The 16,566-nt window shown below is 40.6% G+C and overlaps 2 protein-coding genes across 2 annotated transcripts in view; one reads left to right on the top strand and one right to left on the bottom strand.

Moving 5' to 3' along the window:
* Positions 1-1,696, bottom strand: part of LOC308241081 (uncharacterized protein) — a gene marked incomplete at its 3' end in the record, with an annotated part of 68,900 nt that extends 67,204 nt beyond the window's left edge. Inside the window, exon 1 of the mRNA XM_080654641.1 lies at positions 1,210-1,696. Within this exon, the coding sequence (XP_080510767.1) occupies positions 1,210-1,683 (474 nt within the window). The 5' untranslated portion in view covers positions 1,684-1,696. The remainder of the gene's footprint in view (positions 1-1,209) is intronic.
* DORIP1 (dopamine receptor interacting protein 1) lies at positions 1,303-15,229 on the top strand. Its single transcript, XM_080663840.1, has 5 exons — positions 1,303-1,629; positions 4,811-5,335; positions 7,887-7,976; positions 10,678-10,812; positions 13,297-15,229. Exons 2-5 carry the CDS (start codon positions 4,812-4,814, stop codon positions 13,478-13,480), a joined length of 933 nt encoding a protein of 310 aa, XP_080519966.1. The 5' UTR covers positions 1,303-1,629; position 4,811; the 3' UTR covers positions 13,481-15,229.
* Positions 15,230-16,566: the final 1,337 nt, after the last annotated feature.

The raw sequence follows: 16,566 nt of genomic DNA, 5'->3' as shown, positions 1-16,566 counted from the left end.
CTGGAAGAGAATGACCCAAACAGTATAAAATGAATTCCATGTTTTATGAGAGATTGTCAATTAAACATATAATCCAATTTATAAACATTTTAAAGAACTTTCTACTTGCAAAATGGTTGTAATATTGAGAGTGAACTTTTTTGCATGTGAATTCCAATACACACTAGTTATTTAATGAGCCTCAGTTTCCTCATTTGTGAAATACCATAATAAGAAAAAGCAGAAAAGAGCAGACTTTGACACAATTATTAATTCCTTTGGTTGGGGCAAAGCCATCTTTCTTCCCCCTCTGCTCTGAGAGATATCCATTTACTCCCATCTCCACCAGCAGTAATTAACTTCAGTAAGCCAAGCTTCTCTCCCAGCCTTCATCCTTCCATCACGAGACTCCTTGAGAGAGGTCTGAGGTCCACAGTCTGGCTGACCATTACATTGGTCAAGATGGCATTCTACCTCCACCAGACTCAGCTGTGACTAAGGACCACAATGATGTGCTGGGCTGACACTGAGCTCTCCGAATTGTGTGTTCTAAGCGTTGCACTTCACTTTCCAGACAATCATCTGTTGAATGACTAGATAGGGAAAATCTCAACATTATCCCATTTCTAATTGTAGGTGGAGGTAGTTTTCCAGGGTGGTCTGTGTTCTACAGAAGCAAAACCATGTGGGCTTTGACTCTTTAAGGAAGAATACAAGAACCAGGGCCTACTGAACAGCTATTATGGTTGAGTCCACAGACTACAGCATTAAGCAACTCCAGCTTAAAGTTCTGGCTGTCACTTCGTGTGTAGAGCCTTACCATATCCAAACCAAAATTTTTTCATCATGAATTAAAGCTATCTAATTTATTTAGATGGTGTTAACTTCTATTATAAATTACAGCATTTTGGCCAAGCATTACCTTCAACACTATAGACAGCATTTAATACACTAATTCAAAATTTTCCTAAACAGATACTTAAATCAAAAGCTTGAATAATTAAAACAAACTGAGAAAACAAAGCTTTCCCCCTCTAAGTTAAGAATTTGAGAAGGCGAGATCTAGAATCAAACAAATCAAGGAAGGTCCAAAAATGGTACAAACCTCAAAAAGCCTAACGGGCTTGGCACTAAGCTCCACCTCCGTGCAAACCCTGCCCACTTTGGCTGCTCCACTTTCCCTCCGACACTAGAACCACGCCCCTCTCTACGAGGTCCCGCCCCCCGCACCTGATATTCGCTCCCATTGGGTAAAGCTGAATGCTGTGTACACCCCCGACACACGCACGTTTGACTGGGGCGTCTTTGCGCCTGCGCAGCAGCACCGTCGGGCGTCTGGGAACTGGGGGCTGGGGGAAGGGAGGCGGAGGTCAGGCCGAATCTTCCTCCGTAATAAGCAACGCGTCCCGCGGTCCTGGCTCCGTGGATCCGGTCGGATCGGGCCTGGGCGCCGGAGCTGCTGTGGCTCCCGCCGCGGCGGGTGCGATGGAGGCCGTGCCGGAGCCCACCACTCTCGCCGGGGGAGGCCGAGACAGCCGGCGGTTCTAGTACATGAGTCGGCGGCGGCAGCGACGGCAGCCCGGGCTCTCCATGAGCGAGCGGCGGCGGCGACGGGTGCGGTGGCACCGGCGGTTTTCGGTCCCCGAGGAGGTACGAGGATTCGGCTTCCTGGTGGACGGAGGCTGTCGGGTGTGGAAACGCCATCCGCGGCCCAGTCCTCTAGCCCATTGCCAGCAGTCCCAGGCGCTCTGCGGGGCCACTGCCCGGACGCAGACAGTGGCGTCCAGCCTTTTACACCGGCTTCTGTTTCGGGGACCCGCCCGCATTGCGGAGCCAGTGCTTGGTGCCAGGCCTTCCAGGGTGCGGCGGGCAGGGGCAGGGGGCAGGGTGGGCGCGGCCGGAGGGCTGAGCTAGGTGCCCACCGCGCTCGCAGCGGGCACCGCTCTCTCCTCCCTCCTCCCCACCCCCCAAGCCCCGTGCCGCTTCGTGGTGGGGCGCGTGGCTGTTTTTCGTATTATTTCAGAGCGCTGATTCCAGACGGGACCTTTAGGACTCCCGAGCTTTTAGGAAGTCCGGCATTCAATACATTAGGGAAATGGTCTGGTTTTCACGACCAATGTGGAGTACAGATTGTCACCCTTGGAAATGACCGCAAAAAAAAAAAAAAAAAGGTGGTGCTGTGCCAAGGAAATACCGTATGAGATCAGAGCAATTCCGCAGGTTTATTCAAACTGGAGGGCCTGTTGAGGCAGGAAAATAAAGACAGCAGGATAACTCCTCCAGGATTTCTAACACAGTGCCTAATGAACAATCTTAGAAGGTGTGGCGAAAACAAGTCAGGGCTTTGCAGGCATTTCTTCATCTTTTTAAGTAATTTTTAGTTCTTTGGGACACATCACCACATTAGTGTTGATACTAGATTAAGTGCCGCCTTGTTCTTCCAGTCCTCTCTACCCCCCTCTTTTTTTTCCTGAAAAAGGCTAAAGAAGTTTCATTGCAAATATATAAAATTGTAGTTTAATTCTCTTAAAGTATAAATGTTGCTTTGTAGAGCTGTAGTTACTCTTCATTTGGTCATGCCCAAAAGATAATTTGAAAAAAAGTACTAGAGATTTACCATTCCTTTTCAATGTAGTATGTAGGAGTGTGAACTCAAGCTCTTAATCCTATGATTTTGCTACAAAGTTCTTTAAAATTCAACAGAAATAAATCAAACCATGAAGAAATTTATTTTCATTTTTAAAGTATTTGAATGTCTTATGATTTTTTTCAAATCTGCTCTGGATATGTTAGTTCTTAAGAAGAAGAAACTGAGTTTCTGTTTTCCTAGGTTCCAGGTTTACCACGCCCTCTTATTCCTAATTGGTTGACTAGAGCCAACCTGTTACTGACTATATATAAACATCTACATTTCAGACTAAATATAGTATTGAATACTTAAGAGTGGAGGATATCTTTCTTCAAGCCAAAAATACTGTGTGTTTATATATCATATAACTGAATTTTTAGTCTACTACTGTTGTAAAATCAACTTCAACTAAATTTTTCACGCAAATAAAATATAAAGGTCCAAAGTATTGAGTGTTGGATTCATGTTATGCTTGGGAGGGTGTGGCACTTGAAAAGATGGTCAAAATAAGACACTGACCTCAGTCACTCACTTCTCTTTTCCTATTCCTCAAATGCTTCCCTTTTTTCATGAAAAAATATACTTTTCCATAAAAGTAATATATTGGAAAGTACTATGATGTTTTTAGTTGACATTTTTTATCCCAAGTAAAGCAGTTTTCTATTCAGTTTTATTAAGACATCATTCTTTAATTTTTTTAAATTTTGTCCTATATACCATACATATGACATGAACATGTTTGTTAGAATACTGTCAATGACTTTAAAAACAGAATACTTAGCTACCCTCAAAGTTGGGGGAAGGATATGTACCAATTTAAACAGAGAGGACACCTCATTTCATTCCCAAATTGTGCAGAGAAGGGAATCAGGATACTTACCAAGTTCTGAATCAAATCTTCACAGCATGAAAAAAAAAGGGGGGGGAAATCTTCACAGCATGGCCTCAAATTGTAGGATATATAGCACGGTCCTAGATTGTAAGTAAAAATCCCAAAGCACATATAAATAATATTTGTATTAGCTGTGCTACTATTCAATTGAGTTCTCACAATTACTCTTCCTATGTTATTTTTCATAGCTAATTGGTCATCATTCTGTAGCCCAAATAAGGGTTCCATTACAGTTCATTTTATAAGTAAAATCACACATATTAACAAGAAAATGAAGCACAACTTGTATTTTGGAGGGTGGAAGAAGTTTACATTAGGAATACACAAAACCAAATTTAGATTGTATCATTAAATAGTTTTACCTTCATTTAAGATTTCTTATTACAGGGTTTTCCTGTATCATCAAAAAAAATCTGTGTTATAAAGGCCTCTCAAAAAAAAGGTTGCAGTTTCTTTTTTCCCCATCTTTATTGTTGAGAGTATTACAGATATCCCCCCCCCCCATCTTCCCCCCATTGCCCCCCTCTACCCGGTTTCCACCCGCCCCAGGCCTTCACCACCCTGTTGTCTGTGTCCATGGGCAATGCATACGTGCATATAAATTCTTTGGTTAGTCTCTTCCTGCCCACTCCCCCAGACTCCTTACCTCTAAGATTACCTCTGAGATTTGCCAGTCTGTTCCATGTTTTCATGCCTCTGGTTTTATTTTATTCATCAGTTCATTAGATTCCACATATAAGTGAGATTATGTGATATTTATCTTTCTGACTGGCTTATTTCACTTAGACCAAAAGTCTCCAGGTCCTTCCATGCTGTCTCAAAGGGTAAGAGATCCTTCTTTTTTAAAGCTGCATGGTATTCCATGGCTTAAATATACCACAGCTTTTTTATCCACTCATCTGCTGATGGGCACTTAGGCTGTTTCCATATCTTAGCTATTGTAAATTAGGCTGCTATGAACCATAGGGGTGCATATATTCTTTCTGTTTGGTGTTTTGGGATTCTTAGAATATATTCCTAGAAGTGGGTTTTCCTATATCACAGATTAAAATCTTCAGTATAATTAATATAAAAGCCTATCAAATAGCCATTCAGTACCTCAAAAAAAAGGTTACAGCTTTTAAGTGGTCTTTTCAAAGACCATGTATATTGCCCCCAAAATGACATAGCTAGAATTGTCTTAAGATATTTTTGTTGCATTGGGAGGCCATATAACCAAATTTAATTTAAATCTTTAGATAGCTTTATTTTCATTTAAACATATCATATGTAATCACATACATGTTCTACTTTTAATTTTTAAAATTCAGGATGAAGACACTGTTTGAAGAGATCAAAGCATCAATTAAAAATAACTATAATCAAGATCGCTCATTTTGGAGGCCTGTTCTTCCTTGGGGAGGTGTTTTTACTATCAAAGCTGGCCGCAAAGCAGTATCCTGTACACCACTCTATGTTGAAATAAGACTGAAAAATACCTGCACCATAGATGGATTCTTGATGTTATTATATGTCATTCTTCATGAAAATGAAAATTTTCCCAGGGAACTCTCTCTTCATTTAGGTAGAGAGTTTGTAGACTGTTTTCTTTATTTAATGGACACCTACAGTTTTACAACTGTGAAGCTACTTTGGATTTGGGACAAGATGGAAAAACAGCAATATAAATCTGAAGTTCATAAAGCTTCATTAATAATTGATTTGTTTGGGAATGAACATGATAATTTTACAAAAAATCTTGAAAATCTCATGTCTACCATACAAGAGAGTTACTGTTCCAATTGGCGATGCCCAATTCGAGTGCAGGAAGATCAGCAGCGTACAATTAATATAAAGTAAGTTCCTCTAAAAGTCTTTTATCTGCTCTAAAATTTGTTTTGTCACTTTTTTTTTAATTTTATTTTTTGTTAATCCTCACTTGAGGATAATTTTTCCATTGATCTTTCAGAGAGTGTGGAAGAGAGGGGAAGACAGAGAGAAACATCGATGTGAGAGAAACATATCAATTGGTTGCTTCCTGCAGGCTTCCCGACCAGGGCCCAGGCCAGGGAGGAGCTTGCAACCAAAGTTCATGCCCTTGACCAGAATCGAACTTGGGACCCTTTGGTCCGCAGGCCAGTGCTCCTTCCACTGAGCCAAACCAACCAGGGATGTTTTGTCACTTTTCGAAACAGTATACAACTTTTTTAATGAAGTGCTATAAATGTAAATATATAGTTAAAGTACTTCTTAAAGTACAACACTGTAATTACTTACACATAAATCAACCACACAAATTCAAGATTCTTTAGTCCCATGACAGAAATATCCAAACATTTTAGAATTTACTTTAGAAAACCAACTGATAACCATTTCGCTTGCAAAGTAATGAATTATTCAGAGTGCAAAATATATTGTCCTTGCTTTGATTTACTAATGTGATTTTGTAGATAATGAATTTCTGCATCACAAATGTAATCTCTTGAAGAACACTATTCAATATATGTTTCCAATATAATGTTTCACCTTTTAAATAGATCTATGTTGAGTGGGCTAGTTCTATATGAATAAGAGGATTGAGCCATGGCCAGTGTGGCTCAGTTGGTTGGTGGTGGGTTTGATTCCAGGTCAGGGCATATACCCAGGTTGTGGCTCCAATCCCCCATGGGGGCATATATGGGAGCAACTGATCTCTCTCTTCCTCCCTCCCTCCCTCCCTCCCTCCCTCCCTCCCTCGCTCTCTCTCTCACTCCCTCTCTCCCTCCCTCTCTTCCTCTCTTCCTCTCTTCCTCTAAAATCAATATTTTAAAAAAAGATTGAAAGTACTCCATGTACTTTCAGTAATTATAGACAGAAATCACAAACTTGGAACCTTAACACCTGGAGATGTGGCTATAAGGAGCATTTTCACTGATTAGGAAAGGTGCTGGTAGCCTAAGTATTTTTGGCTTTCAGAACGAAAGCAGACCTCCAGGCTAGTAAATGACAGGGAGGAAGGCCAAACTGGCAAGCCCTAGTGGAGTGTTAGGAAACGTTAAAGCCCCCAAGGGACATGAGCTGGAAAAGGGATAATTGTCAGTGGAAAAAAACAAGACCGAAAAACAAACCCAAACACATTGTTGTCAGAAATTGTATTTGGCCCTATGGTCCAGAAAAACAGTCTAATAGATTGTTCTCTTTGAAGAATATATCTCACATACAATAACTTACTAAGTTCATATTTCTTTATTGCACATTTACTTTAATATTATAATACTAGAGGCCCAGTGCACAAAATTTGTGCACTGGAGGGGTGTCCCTCAGCTCAGCCTGCACCCTCTCCAATCTGGGACCCTATGGGATAGGGCCTAAACCGGCAGTCGGACATCCCTCTCACAATCCAAGACTGCTGGCATAACCACCCTTCTGCCTGCCTGCCTGATTGCCCCTAACCACTTCTGCCTGCCAGCCTGATCGCCCCCAACTGCCCTCCCCTGCTGGCCCAATGGCCGCCAACTGTCTTCCCCTGCCAGCCCGATCACCCCCAACTGCCCTCCCCTGCCGGCCTGACTGCCCACAACTGCCCTCCCCTGCCGGCCATTTTGTGGTGGCCATCTTGTGACGATGTGGGGGTGGCCATCTTGGGAGGGTGTGAGGGCCACCTAGGCTTTTATTAGTATAGATCATGGAACACTGAAGATATTTTATTCTTTTTAGAGTCAGTGTCTCTTTCTGAAATATGCTTTGTCCATTTCCCTGTATTGCTGATATAAGGATGTTGATTTTCAAATCTATCAGGCAAAAAAGTTTTGTTACTTTAAACCACAATTTAAAGCATTTCAGGAATTTGTGTTTTTTAAAAAACTAATATTTTAATCTGCATATGTTTTGGAACTATAATGAAATATTTATAGTACCTTATTAATGCTAATATTTTGTGTTTCTCAATAAAATATTCTTATCTTATTTTACTTTTTTAAGCTTCTGCATATTTTATTTAATCCTATGTTTAAAACAACTTCTGAAATATGTGGGAAAAAGTTTTTTAACAAATCAGGTAAGTGAGGTCAACAGTGGCTGCAACTCAGGCTAGCAATTTTAGTAACTAATCAGCTGCTTTCCTGATTCTGGGTCCTAATTTCTTCCCTCTTCTGTTGAATCCTCTGGAAATTTTTTTAAAGTAACAACAACTGCATATTTCAGCATTAGTTGACAGAAAGATTTAATATTTCTTGGAAAGCTTCATGCATTGACATTTATTAAATTTAACTGGTTTCTCTACTATTTACAAGTACAAAGATGAGTAACAGGTTATACTTTTATTGGGTTTGCTAATAATGAATTGACCTGTAAATTTTGTAATCCTAATAATGTATTTGCCTGTAAAATGTTGAAGCAGTTCTTACATGCATTTTGCAATTCTTTTAGTCCTCCCCAAGAAATTCCACATGGAAACTTGATACGACTGGCTGTGGATGAGTTATTCTGTTCTAGGATTGAACTGTGTGAAGAGCGGGGGTGAGTATATGATAGACATTTAAGATGAAAGTATTCTGTGTTTTTTATAAAGAAACCTGGACTGATATCTTTTTGATGTTAATACTATATGAAATAGCTACTCATAAGTATTTAGGAAGTCTAACATTTTTAAAATCTTAACACCTTCTAGTTTCCTATACTTATTCTGCATTGTCATTACCAAGTAGAATATAATACTACTAGAGGCCCAGTGCACAAAATCATGCGCGGGTAGGATCCCTAGGCCTAGCCTGCGATCAGGGCCATCTTCCGCCTGCTCACCAGTCCCCAGTCCCACCCCGCTGCCACCCACCCTGGTTCCCCATTTGCTATCCATCGATCAGAGCCTGCGGGCTGGGGGGAAGGACCAAGAAGTCTGCCTTCCACCTGCTTGCCAATCCCCAGTTCCACCCTGCCACCACCCACCCTGGTTCCCCGTGGTTTCCCATCGCCATCAGAGCCTGTGGGCCTGGGGGAGGGACCAAGAGGTCGGCCTTTCCGCCCACTCACCAGTCCCCAGTCCCGCCCTGCTGCCAACACCCACCCCGGTTCCCTGTGGTTCCCCGTTCGCCATCCAGCTATCAGAGCCTGCAGGATCGGGGGAGGGACCAAGAGGTGGTCAGTGCACCTCATGGCGACTGGTCGATTAGTCGTTCTGGTCATTATGCCATTATGGTCGCTGGCCTTTTGTTATATAGGATAGTTAATTGATGAATACAAAGCAAATGCCTTTTCTTTTTTCCCCCACTGCTGAGTAGGTACAATAAAACCTTGCTTAACCGGAACCCAGATAGTCGGCACCCTCAATTAACTGGATTTTTTCTTCACTCCTCACTTAGGAGAAAGGTAAATTGTAACCAAAAAATTTAACTCGATAAAATGTTTAAAAAATAGAAATCCAAAGGGGCAGAAAGAATATATTCATCCCAACCTCTTAATTTCTATATCCACATTATTGTACAATGAGAATAAATATTTAGAATGATGATCTTACAGCTAATTAATCACTGAAGAAGGAAAGAATAAAATATTTTCAGTTAATTGTACTTAAGTTCAGAAAGTGAACTAATGTATTTTAGCAACCAATACTAAAGCAAAATGGTTTTCCTATTAATTTAGTTTAGTCAGTGATGTTTGTTAACCAAAATACTATACCCTGAACATTCCGGTTAATCGAGATTTTACTGTATAACTGTATTTGTTGAATTCTGATCCATATGCTTAATACCTGATGCTGCTAAGAAAACAGAATTTGCTTCATTCAATAGCAAAAGGAAGCAATTAGGGAATTATATCCAGTCTAAAGAGGCCTGTAAGAATCCTATTTTCACACCTCTGTCATTATTTCCCTTTGAAACCATCTTAGATAAAGAAAAATGTATCTAAAAATAAAAGCTACTCACTTTGATATGCCTAGATAAAGCAGCTAGCTTTTCCTGGAGTTTTAAAAGTATCATTTCTTGCATATAGAATCTCAGAACTTGTGAACTTCTGGAAATAGATATACAAGGATGTGCAAAAGTAGATTTACAGTTTGAATACAAATAAATAATACAATCCTATCTAATAAAGAGGGGATATGCTAATTGACCCTCATGCCGTTGCAAAGATGGCGGCGCCCACAGCCAATAAGGAGGGAATATGCTAATTGACTGCCCAACCCTCAAAGATGGAAGCACCCACAGCCAATAAGGAGGGAATATGCTAATTGACTGCCCCGCCCTCAAAGATGGCGGCTCCCAGAGCCAATAAGGAGGGAATATGCTAGTTGACTGCTATGCCCTCAAAGATGGCAGTGCCCACAGCCACAAGATGGTGGTGCCCAGTCTCCTCAGCCCCCCAGCTGCCCAGGGCCGGCCCGAGGCCCAGGCAAGCCTCAGATGGTGGCTGCCCAGCCACCCGGGGCTGGCCCGAGGTGCAGGCAAGCCTCAGATGGCAGCTGCCCAGCCATCCAGGGCCGCCCAAGGCTCAGGTAACCAGGGCTGGCCAAGGCTTGCACTGCTGGCAGTGGCAGCAGCAGAGGTATGATGGGGCATCGCCTTCCCCTGATCGCCAGGTCGCCTCCCACCCCTGAGGGCTCCCGGACTGTGAGGGGGCAGGCCAGGCTGAGGGACCCCCCCAACTCCAGTGCATGAATTTTCATGCACCAGGCCTCTAGTCTGTATAATAAAAGCCTAAGCAACCATTACAGCAGAACGACCAGAATGACCGGTCACTATAATGCACACTGACCACCAGGGGGCAGATGTTCAACACAGGAGCTGCCCCCTGGTGGCCAGTGCCCTCAGCCAGAAGCCAGGCTCATGGCTGGTGAGCGCAGCGGTGGTGGCAGGAGCCTCTCCCGCCTCCACGGCTGCGCTAAGGAGCAGCGAGCTGGCGGGTGGTAAGGAGTGAGAGCTCCTGGACTGTGAGAGGGCGCAGACTGGGCTGAGGGGACCCTACCACCCCCAGTGCATGAATTTCATGTACCAAACTGCTAGCACTAAATAATAATAGAAGAATAAACTGTTTCATGTACTCACAACTGTAAACCTACTTTTGCCCACCTTGTATAAGCTATTAATATGGCTACACTATTATTACCCATTCCTAAAATAGATATTTATGCTTATTATGACATGAAGTAATAGAGACAACCCAAAAGTGATAAAAGGCAGCTTTATTCCAGGTTAATAAAGTTCATGCCTACTTTCAATTTTAGGTGTGGTGGCTTAAGAGAATTCTCCCAACGAGTTTTCTGCCATGGGGCACCTCCTTTTGTTGTCTTAAATATGCAGCATTGGAAATCTGAAGATCTGGCATATGTACCCTATTATTTGGATTTATCTGATCACAAGTAGGTGGTTTTTTTTGTTTGTTTTATAAAATTAGTGAAAAATAAATTTATTTTATGTTTTTCTGCTATTCTGGTATGACTTTTTGTAGCCCAAAAGGAAGTATTATTTAGATCATAGCTATCTTTAAATTTGTGTATACTGAATAGGATCAGCATCTACTACAGGAAGTTGACAGGGTGCATATTGGTTAGGTGCTTGAATTATGGAATAGAAAGAATTGGGTTCAAACCCAGCCCCGCCGTTTATAAGCTATGTGACCTTGGACCAGTAAGGTCACATCCTATCTAATAAAAGAGTAATATGCAAATTAACCATCACTCTGCTACACCCACAAGCCACGCCCACAAGCCAATCAGGAGCAAATATGCAAATAAACCCAACCAAGATGGCTATGGCCACAGAGAGCAGGAGGGAGGCTTGGGTTTCCCCGGCAATGGAAGAAGCCAAGCTTTCCTCCTGCCCTTGCCGGCCTAGGCCTCCACTCAAGGCTGCGAAGTTTCAATGATAGAAGAGACATAAACCCAAACAGAAATGGTGGCAGCCACAGAGCTGGAAAGAGCAGGAGGCTAGGATTGCCCCTGGTGATGGAGGAAGCTTTCCACACACCCTGGCCAGCCCAGGCCTCACTTAAGGCTACAAAGTTTCAATTATAGAAGATACATAAATCCCAACAGAAATGGCTGCCACCACAGAGCAAGCAGAAGGCTTGGCTCCGCTCCAGGCTACAAAGTTTCAATTATAGAAGATAAATAAACCCCAGATACCAGGGCCTCTGCTTGGGTCGCCAGGGGGTGTGACTGGCCTGCAAACCGCCACAGGCCCCTCGCCCTGGCTGCCTCACACCCCAAGGGAACTCCCACCCTGATCCGGGACATCCTTCAGGGCAAACCAGCTGGCCCCCACCCATGCACCAGGCCTCTATCCTATCTAATAAAAGAGTAATATGCAAACTGACCATCACTCCAACACACAAGGTGGCTGCCCCAATGTGGTCAAAGATCCTGCCCCCATGTGGACACAAGATGGCCACCACAAGATGGCCAGCAGGGGAGGGCAGTTGGAAGGAACCAGGCCTGCAAGGGAGGGCAGTTGTGGGCGATCAGGCCAGCAGGGGAGGGCAGTTGGGAAGAACCAGGCCTGCAAGGGAGGCCAGTTGTGGGCCATCAAGCCTGCAGGGGAGGGCAGTTAGGGGTGACCCAGCCAGCAAAGGAGGGAAGTTGGGGGTGACTGGGTCTGCAGGGAAGGACTGTTGGGAGGTACCAGGCCTGCAGGGGAAGGCAGTTAGGGGCAAACAGGCTGGCAGGGGAGCAGTTAGGCATCAATCAGGCTGGCAGGGGAGTGGTTAGGGGGTGATCAGGCTGGCAGGCAGAAGCAGTTAGGGGCAATCAGGAAGGCAGGCAGGCGAGCAGTTGGGAGCCAGCAGTCCTGGATTGTGAGAGGGATGTCCGACTGCCCGGGCAGTCGGACATCCCTCGAGGGTTCCCAGATTGGAGAGGGTGCAGGCTGGGCTGAGGGACACACACCCCCGTGCACGAATTTCATGCACCGGGCTTCTAGTAGCTTAATAAAACCAGTTTACTTATCAGCTTTCTTATCTATAAGGCAGAGATGACAATATCTATCTGGGGTGCCATTACTGTGAGGATTTAATTTACATAGCACACGAAAATGTATAGGATAGTACCTATACACTAAGTGGCCAGATTATTATGATCTCTGAACACATAATAATCTGGCCACTCAGTGTATATATATTTATATTAGAGGCCCGGTGCATGAATTCATGAATGGGTGGGGTCCAGCCAGCCTGGCCAGGGGGAGGGGGCATGGGCAGTTGGCCGGCCTGCCTGCTGATCGAACTCCTGGTCAAGGGGACAATTTGCTTATTAGCCTTTTATTATATAAGATGTACACTGAGTGGCCAGATTATTATGCGTTCAGAGATCATAATAATCTGGCCACTCAGTGTATATAGTAAACAGTAAATTCTGATTATTACTGGTATTTCAAGTCAAAGTAGTAGTGAAGTCGTCATTTAAAAATAAAATGTTACTGGCTCTGGCCGGGTACCTCAGTTGGTTGGAGCATTGTCCCAATGCGCCAAGTTTGCAGAATTCAATCCCCAATCAGGCCACCTTTAAAAAAATTTTTAAATAAAATGTTACCATCATTGTTATAGATAAAAATATTTGCATACAAATTAGGACATACAGGGTTCCTTTAACTTTTTGTTTTAAAAGTTTTTTGTGTGTTTTCTCTTACTTAATAGAACCATATAGGTTATGAATTAAAATTTTTTTTAATTCTTAAATTATATCAATTTTTTAAATTCCTAAATGTTTTATTCCAAATTACCTGTTATAGTACATTAGTTTTATAGATGGATATCTCAATTTTTTTTCCTTAGTTAAGAATTTAAGGAATGTTTCTCTTAAGAACAAAGTATTGTAATTTTCTGCTACACTTTGTCATTGAATTTACAGGTATTTGTTGGAAGGTGCCACATTATTTAACAAAGAGGAACATCATTATTCTGCAGCTTTCCAAATTGATGGACATTGGATGCATTATGATGGCCTCAGAAATGTGAATTTAATTTTGTTAAATAAACCCCCAGAGTTTCTCCTCTTGTCATCATTGGTTTATATTCGAGCAGCAGAGAAATAAATATAGACTGATGCTAAATTTAATTGTTTTCCCTCCTGCCCATTGCTCCCTAAGATGAAGGGCTTTTATTTTGTATGTACTTGGTATCCAAGAAAAATAGTTCAACTATATTAGTTTCAGAGGTGTATTTTCCAGTGTATAGCCCCAGGTAAATATTTTATATGGAGAATCTATGCAAAAAATGTTTGTATTTCTTTTTTCTATATCGTGGGTTATTTTTATACAAGCATATTTTATGTTGAGAGAAAATATATCTTTGTATTTTTTATTTATATGTACCTCAAAGGTTTTTTTACAATTCTGTCCTTGAATCTAAGAAAATACTTTGTCATTGAATTATCAAAATTTTTGTTTATATTCAACTAAAACCTGGGTACAAGTCACTGTTTCAGTTTATATAAATTTCACAGTTCAAGGTGTATCTGACTTTATTTCTTTGCCCTACCTCACTATAATCCAAAGTGCACTATTGGATTAGTATGTATCTGAATGTACAAGTTATAGATGGCTTAGTCTATTATACCTGTCGTTTTGCCTAATTTTTAAAATTTTTGGTGAGAATAATTTTTCTGGGCTTGAATAATTTCTTTACAATGGCAAATTCCTTTAACCACTTGCTAAAGTATTATAAACCTGCCAGTGGATTTTAAGTGTTAACTAAGTTCTTGAGTGTAATTGGGGTTATTGTTCAAAATAAATTATATATAACTAATCTAAACATTTATTTCATATTTAATGTAATGGAAATTCTCCAATAGAAATGTATTTTGCAGATAAGACAACCATAAAAAAAATTAGGCAACTGGATGTTTACTAATGTTGGATTGACAGTAGAAATGTACTTTAAATATATACTTAAGAAAAAAATGGGTGCTTGGGAATATTTCTTTTCCTAGTAAGTCATATTGGCACAGCAAAAAAAATTTAAATTTTTGTAGTAATACCTGCTAGCTCCCTTATAAATAGTAAATTGGTAAGATCAGGCTTTGATTTGCAATATAAATCACTAGAATTGTATAGATAACAGAATATTGTGTTTCTCTTCAAAGACCCTAAGATCTCTCCCTCTTTTGTGATGTAAAGGAAAAAAATAAGTAATGTTCTTAAGGAAAAATACTTTTTGAAATTAATAACAATTTTTTTGTGTTTACATTTCATTTCTATCTTAGGTTTTGGGTTGAGATTGAGCACAACATATTGGAGATTTCTATATAACCCAGGTCACTGCCATATACCAAATTGCTAAGTTTTAATTTAGTAAATTAAGTCTTAAATCGGCATAGTGCCATGTTGAGAGAATTTGCCGAAGAATGGATAAATGTGAGTGAAACTTTGCTGAGAATGACTCATTTTGAGCAAATACTATGAAAATTCCTTTTTTACAAAAGATTAAAAATACTGATTTGTTTTACAAAAAAACTTCACCCCAGAGTTTATTTAAATAGTTCCCCATGTGTATTTAAATAGAATTTGATTTACAGTAAACTTTTCTGGGGACAACTTATTGCATGAATCAAAGTATACAGAAACACACATTCTAGCATATACATAAATGGTATCATTAACAAAATTATTCCTACTGCAGATTTATTTTTTTAGGAATTGCACTTTATTTGGAATGATGTTAGTTTATCACAAAACAGTGACTTACCTACCTCACAGGGTTGTTGTGAGGAATTAGATATTTGTTAAAAACTTGACTACCTTGAACATGCTAATAAACATATTTTTTCTACCTCTTTCATGTACAGGAAAGTCTCCCAGATTCTTACTAATGAACTTTTCAGACAAGATGGGGCGCATTCAGGGTGGTATGGCCATAGACTAATGAACTTTTCAGATCTTTTATTATTTAGACAGTAGCTCCTAGAGTAATGGATTTAATGTGTGATGGAAGTTAAGTATGTCTTCTGGACCCCAGATGGCTGGGTTTTTAAGATAATAGGTAGTTTATTTTTATGGTAATGGTTGATTGGTAGAAAGAAAAAGTTATTCCCTGCTGATCAAATAGTAGAAAAGGGGTGAAAAAGAATAAATTAGATTATTGGCAGAATGTTAAGGTGAGGGCATGGAACATTCTTTATAACCTTAAACACCCTTAGAGAAATTGGGATGAAGAGGCAAAGATCTGAGGGAATAATCAGAATATATTTTTAATCAAAATGCCACAAATCATAACTATACCTATGGGGAAAGCAAAAATGATTTTTAAACCCCGGCCTCAGAGAGGTATAAAGAATAACAGCAAATTTAAGGAGGAATTTCCAATTTCTCTTCAGAAAAAGAAACCTTTTCCCTCCCAATTTAGCAGATGATCTTACTTAGATGTATTCTTCAGGGTGACTTTTCATTATTAATTATTAGACTTTATTTAATATCTGAGGCCTTCTCACTGCATCTGATCCTATCAAAGAGGAAAACAACTAAAGTTAACTGTCTACAGGCAAGCTTTGCATGCTTACTAGGGTAAATTCTATATCTATTACATTCTTAGATCATGAGCAAACAACTAACCTATATAAGCAGATAACTACTATGACATAAACAAAAAGCTGTACTTGTTAAGCATATCAACAGTTTGAAAATAATTGTAATACCCTATAAAAGAAATGGTAAGCAATTCACGTAGAAATGACTGCAACAAGTATTAAACTATAGCCAAAGCAAACATGTATACACCGAGTGGCAAAAGTAGGTTTACAGTTGTTTGTATGAAAAATAATACAAGAATAAACTCTGTCTCGCCTACTCACAACTATAAACCTACTTTTGCCTCACCCTGTATTCTCCTCATCCTTTATTAATGCTCCAACATTTAAATCAGCATCAAATGTTTCTGCATTAAAAGCTAAACTCAAATAGATTTTGAAGTGCATCTTAATGATGCCTCACTAATAGGTTCCAACCCACCCAGCTGACCCTGGGTTCACTAGGGTCACCTGGACAGCCTTTAACTTCAAATTTTAATTTGATTCCAGGGAAAACATAAACTTTTACTCTATCTCTGGGAAATTGAGAAAGAAGTTAGTGGGGAATCTCTGTAGCAAAATAATTTCTTTATATGCTGATATCTACCTGAGGGGGTA

The sequence above is a fragment of the Plecotus auritus genome, assembly GCF_963455305.1.
Source record: "Plecotus auritus genome assembly, chromosome: 1".
NCBI lineage: Eukaryota > Metazoa > Chordata > Mammalia > Chiroptera > Vespertilionidae > Plecotus > Plecotus auritus.
The sequence above is the reverse complement of the archived record's forward strand: the minus strand, read 5'-3'. Positions and strand labels throughout refer to the sequence as shown.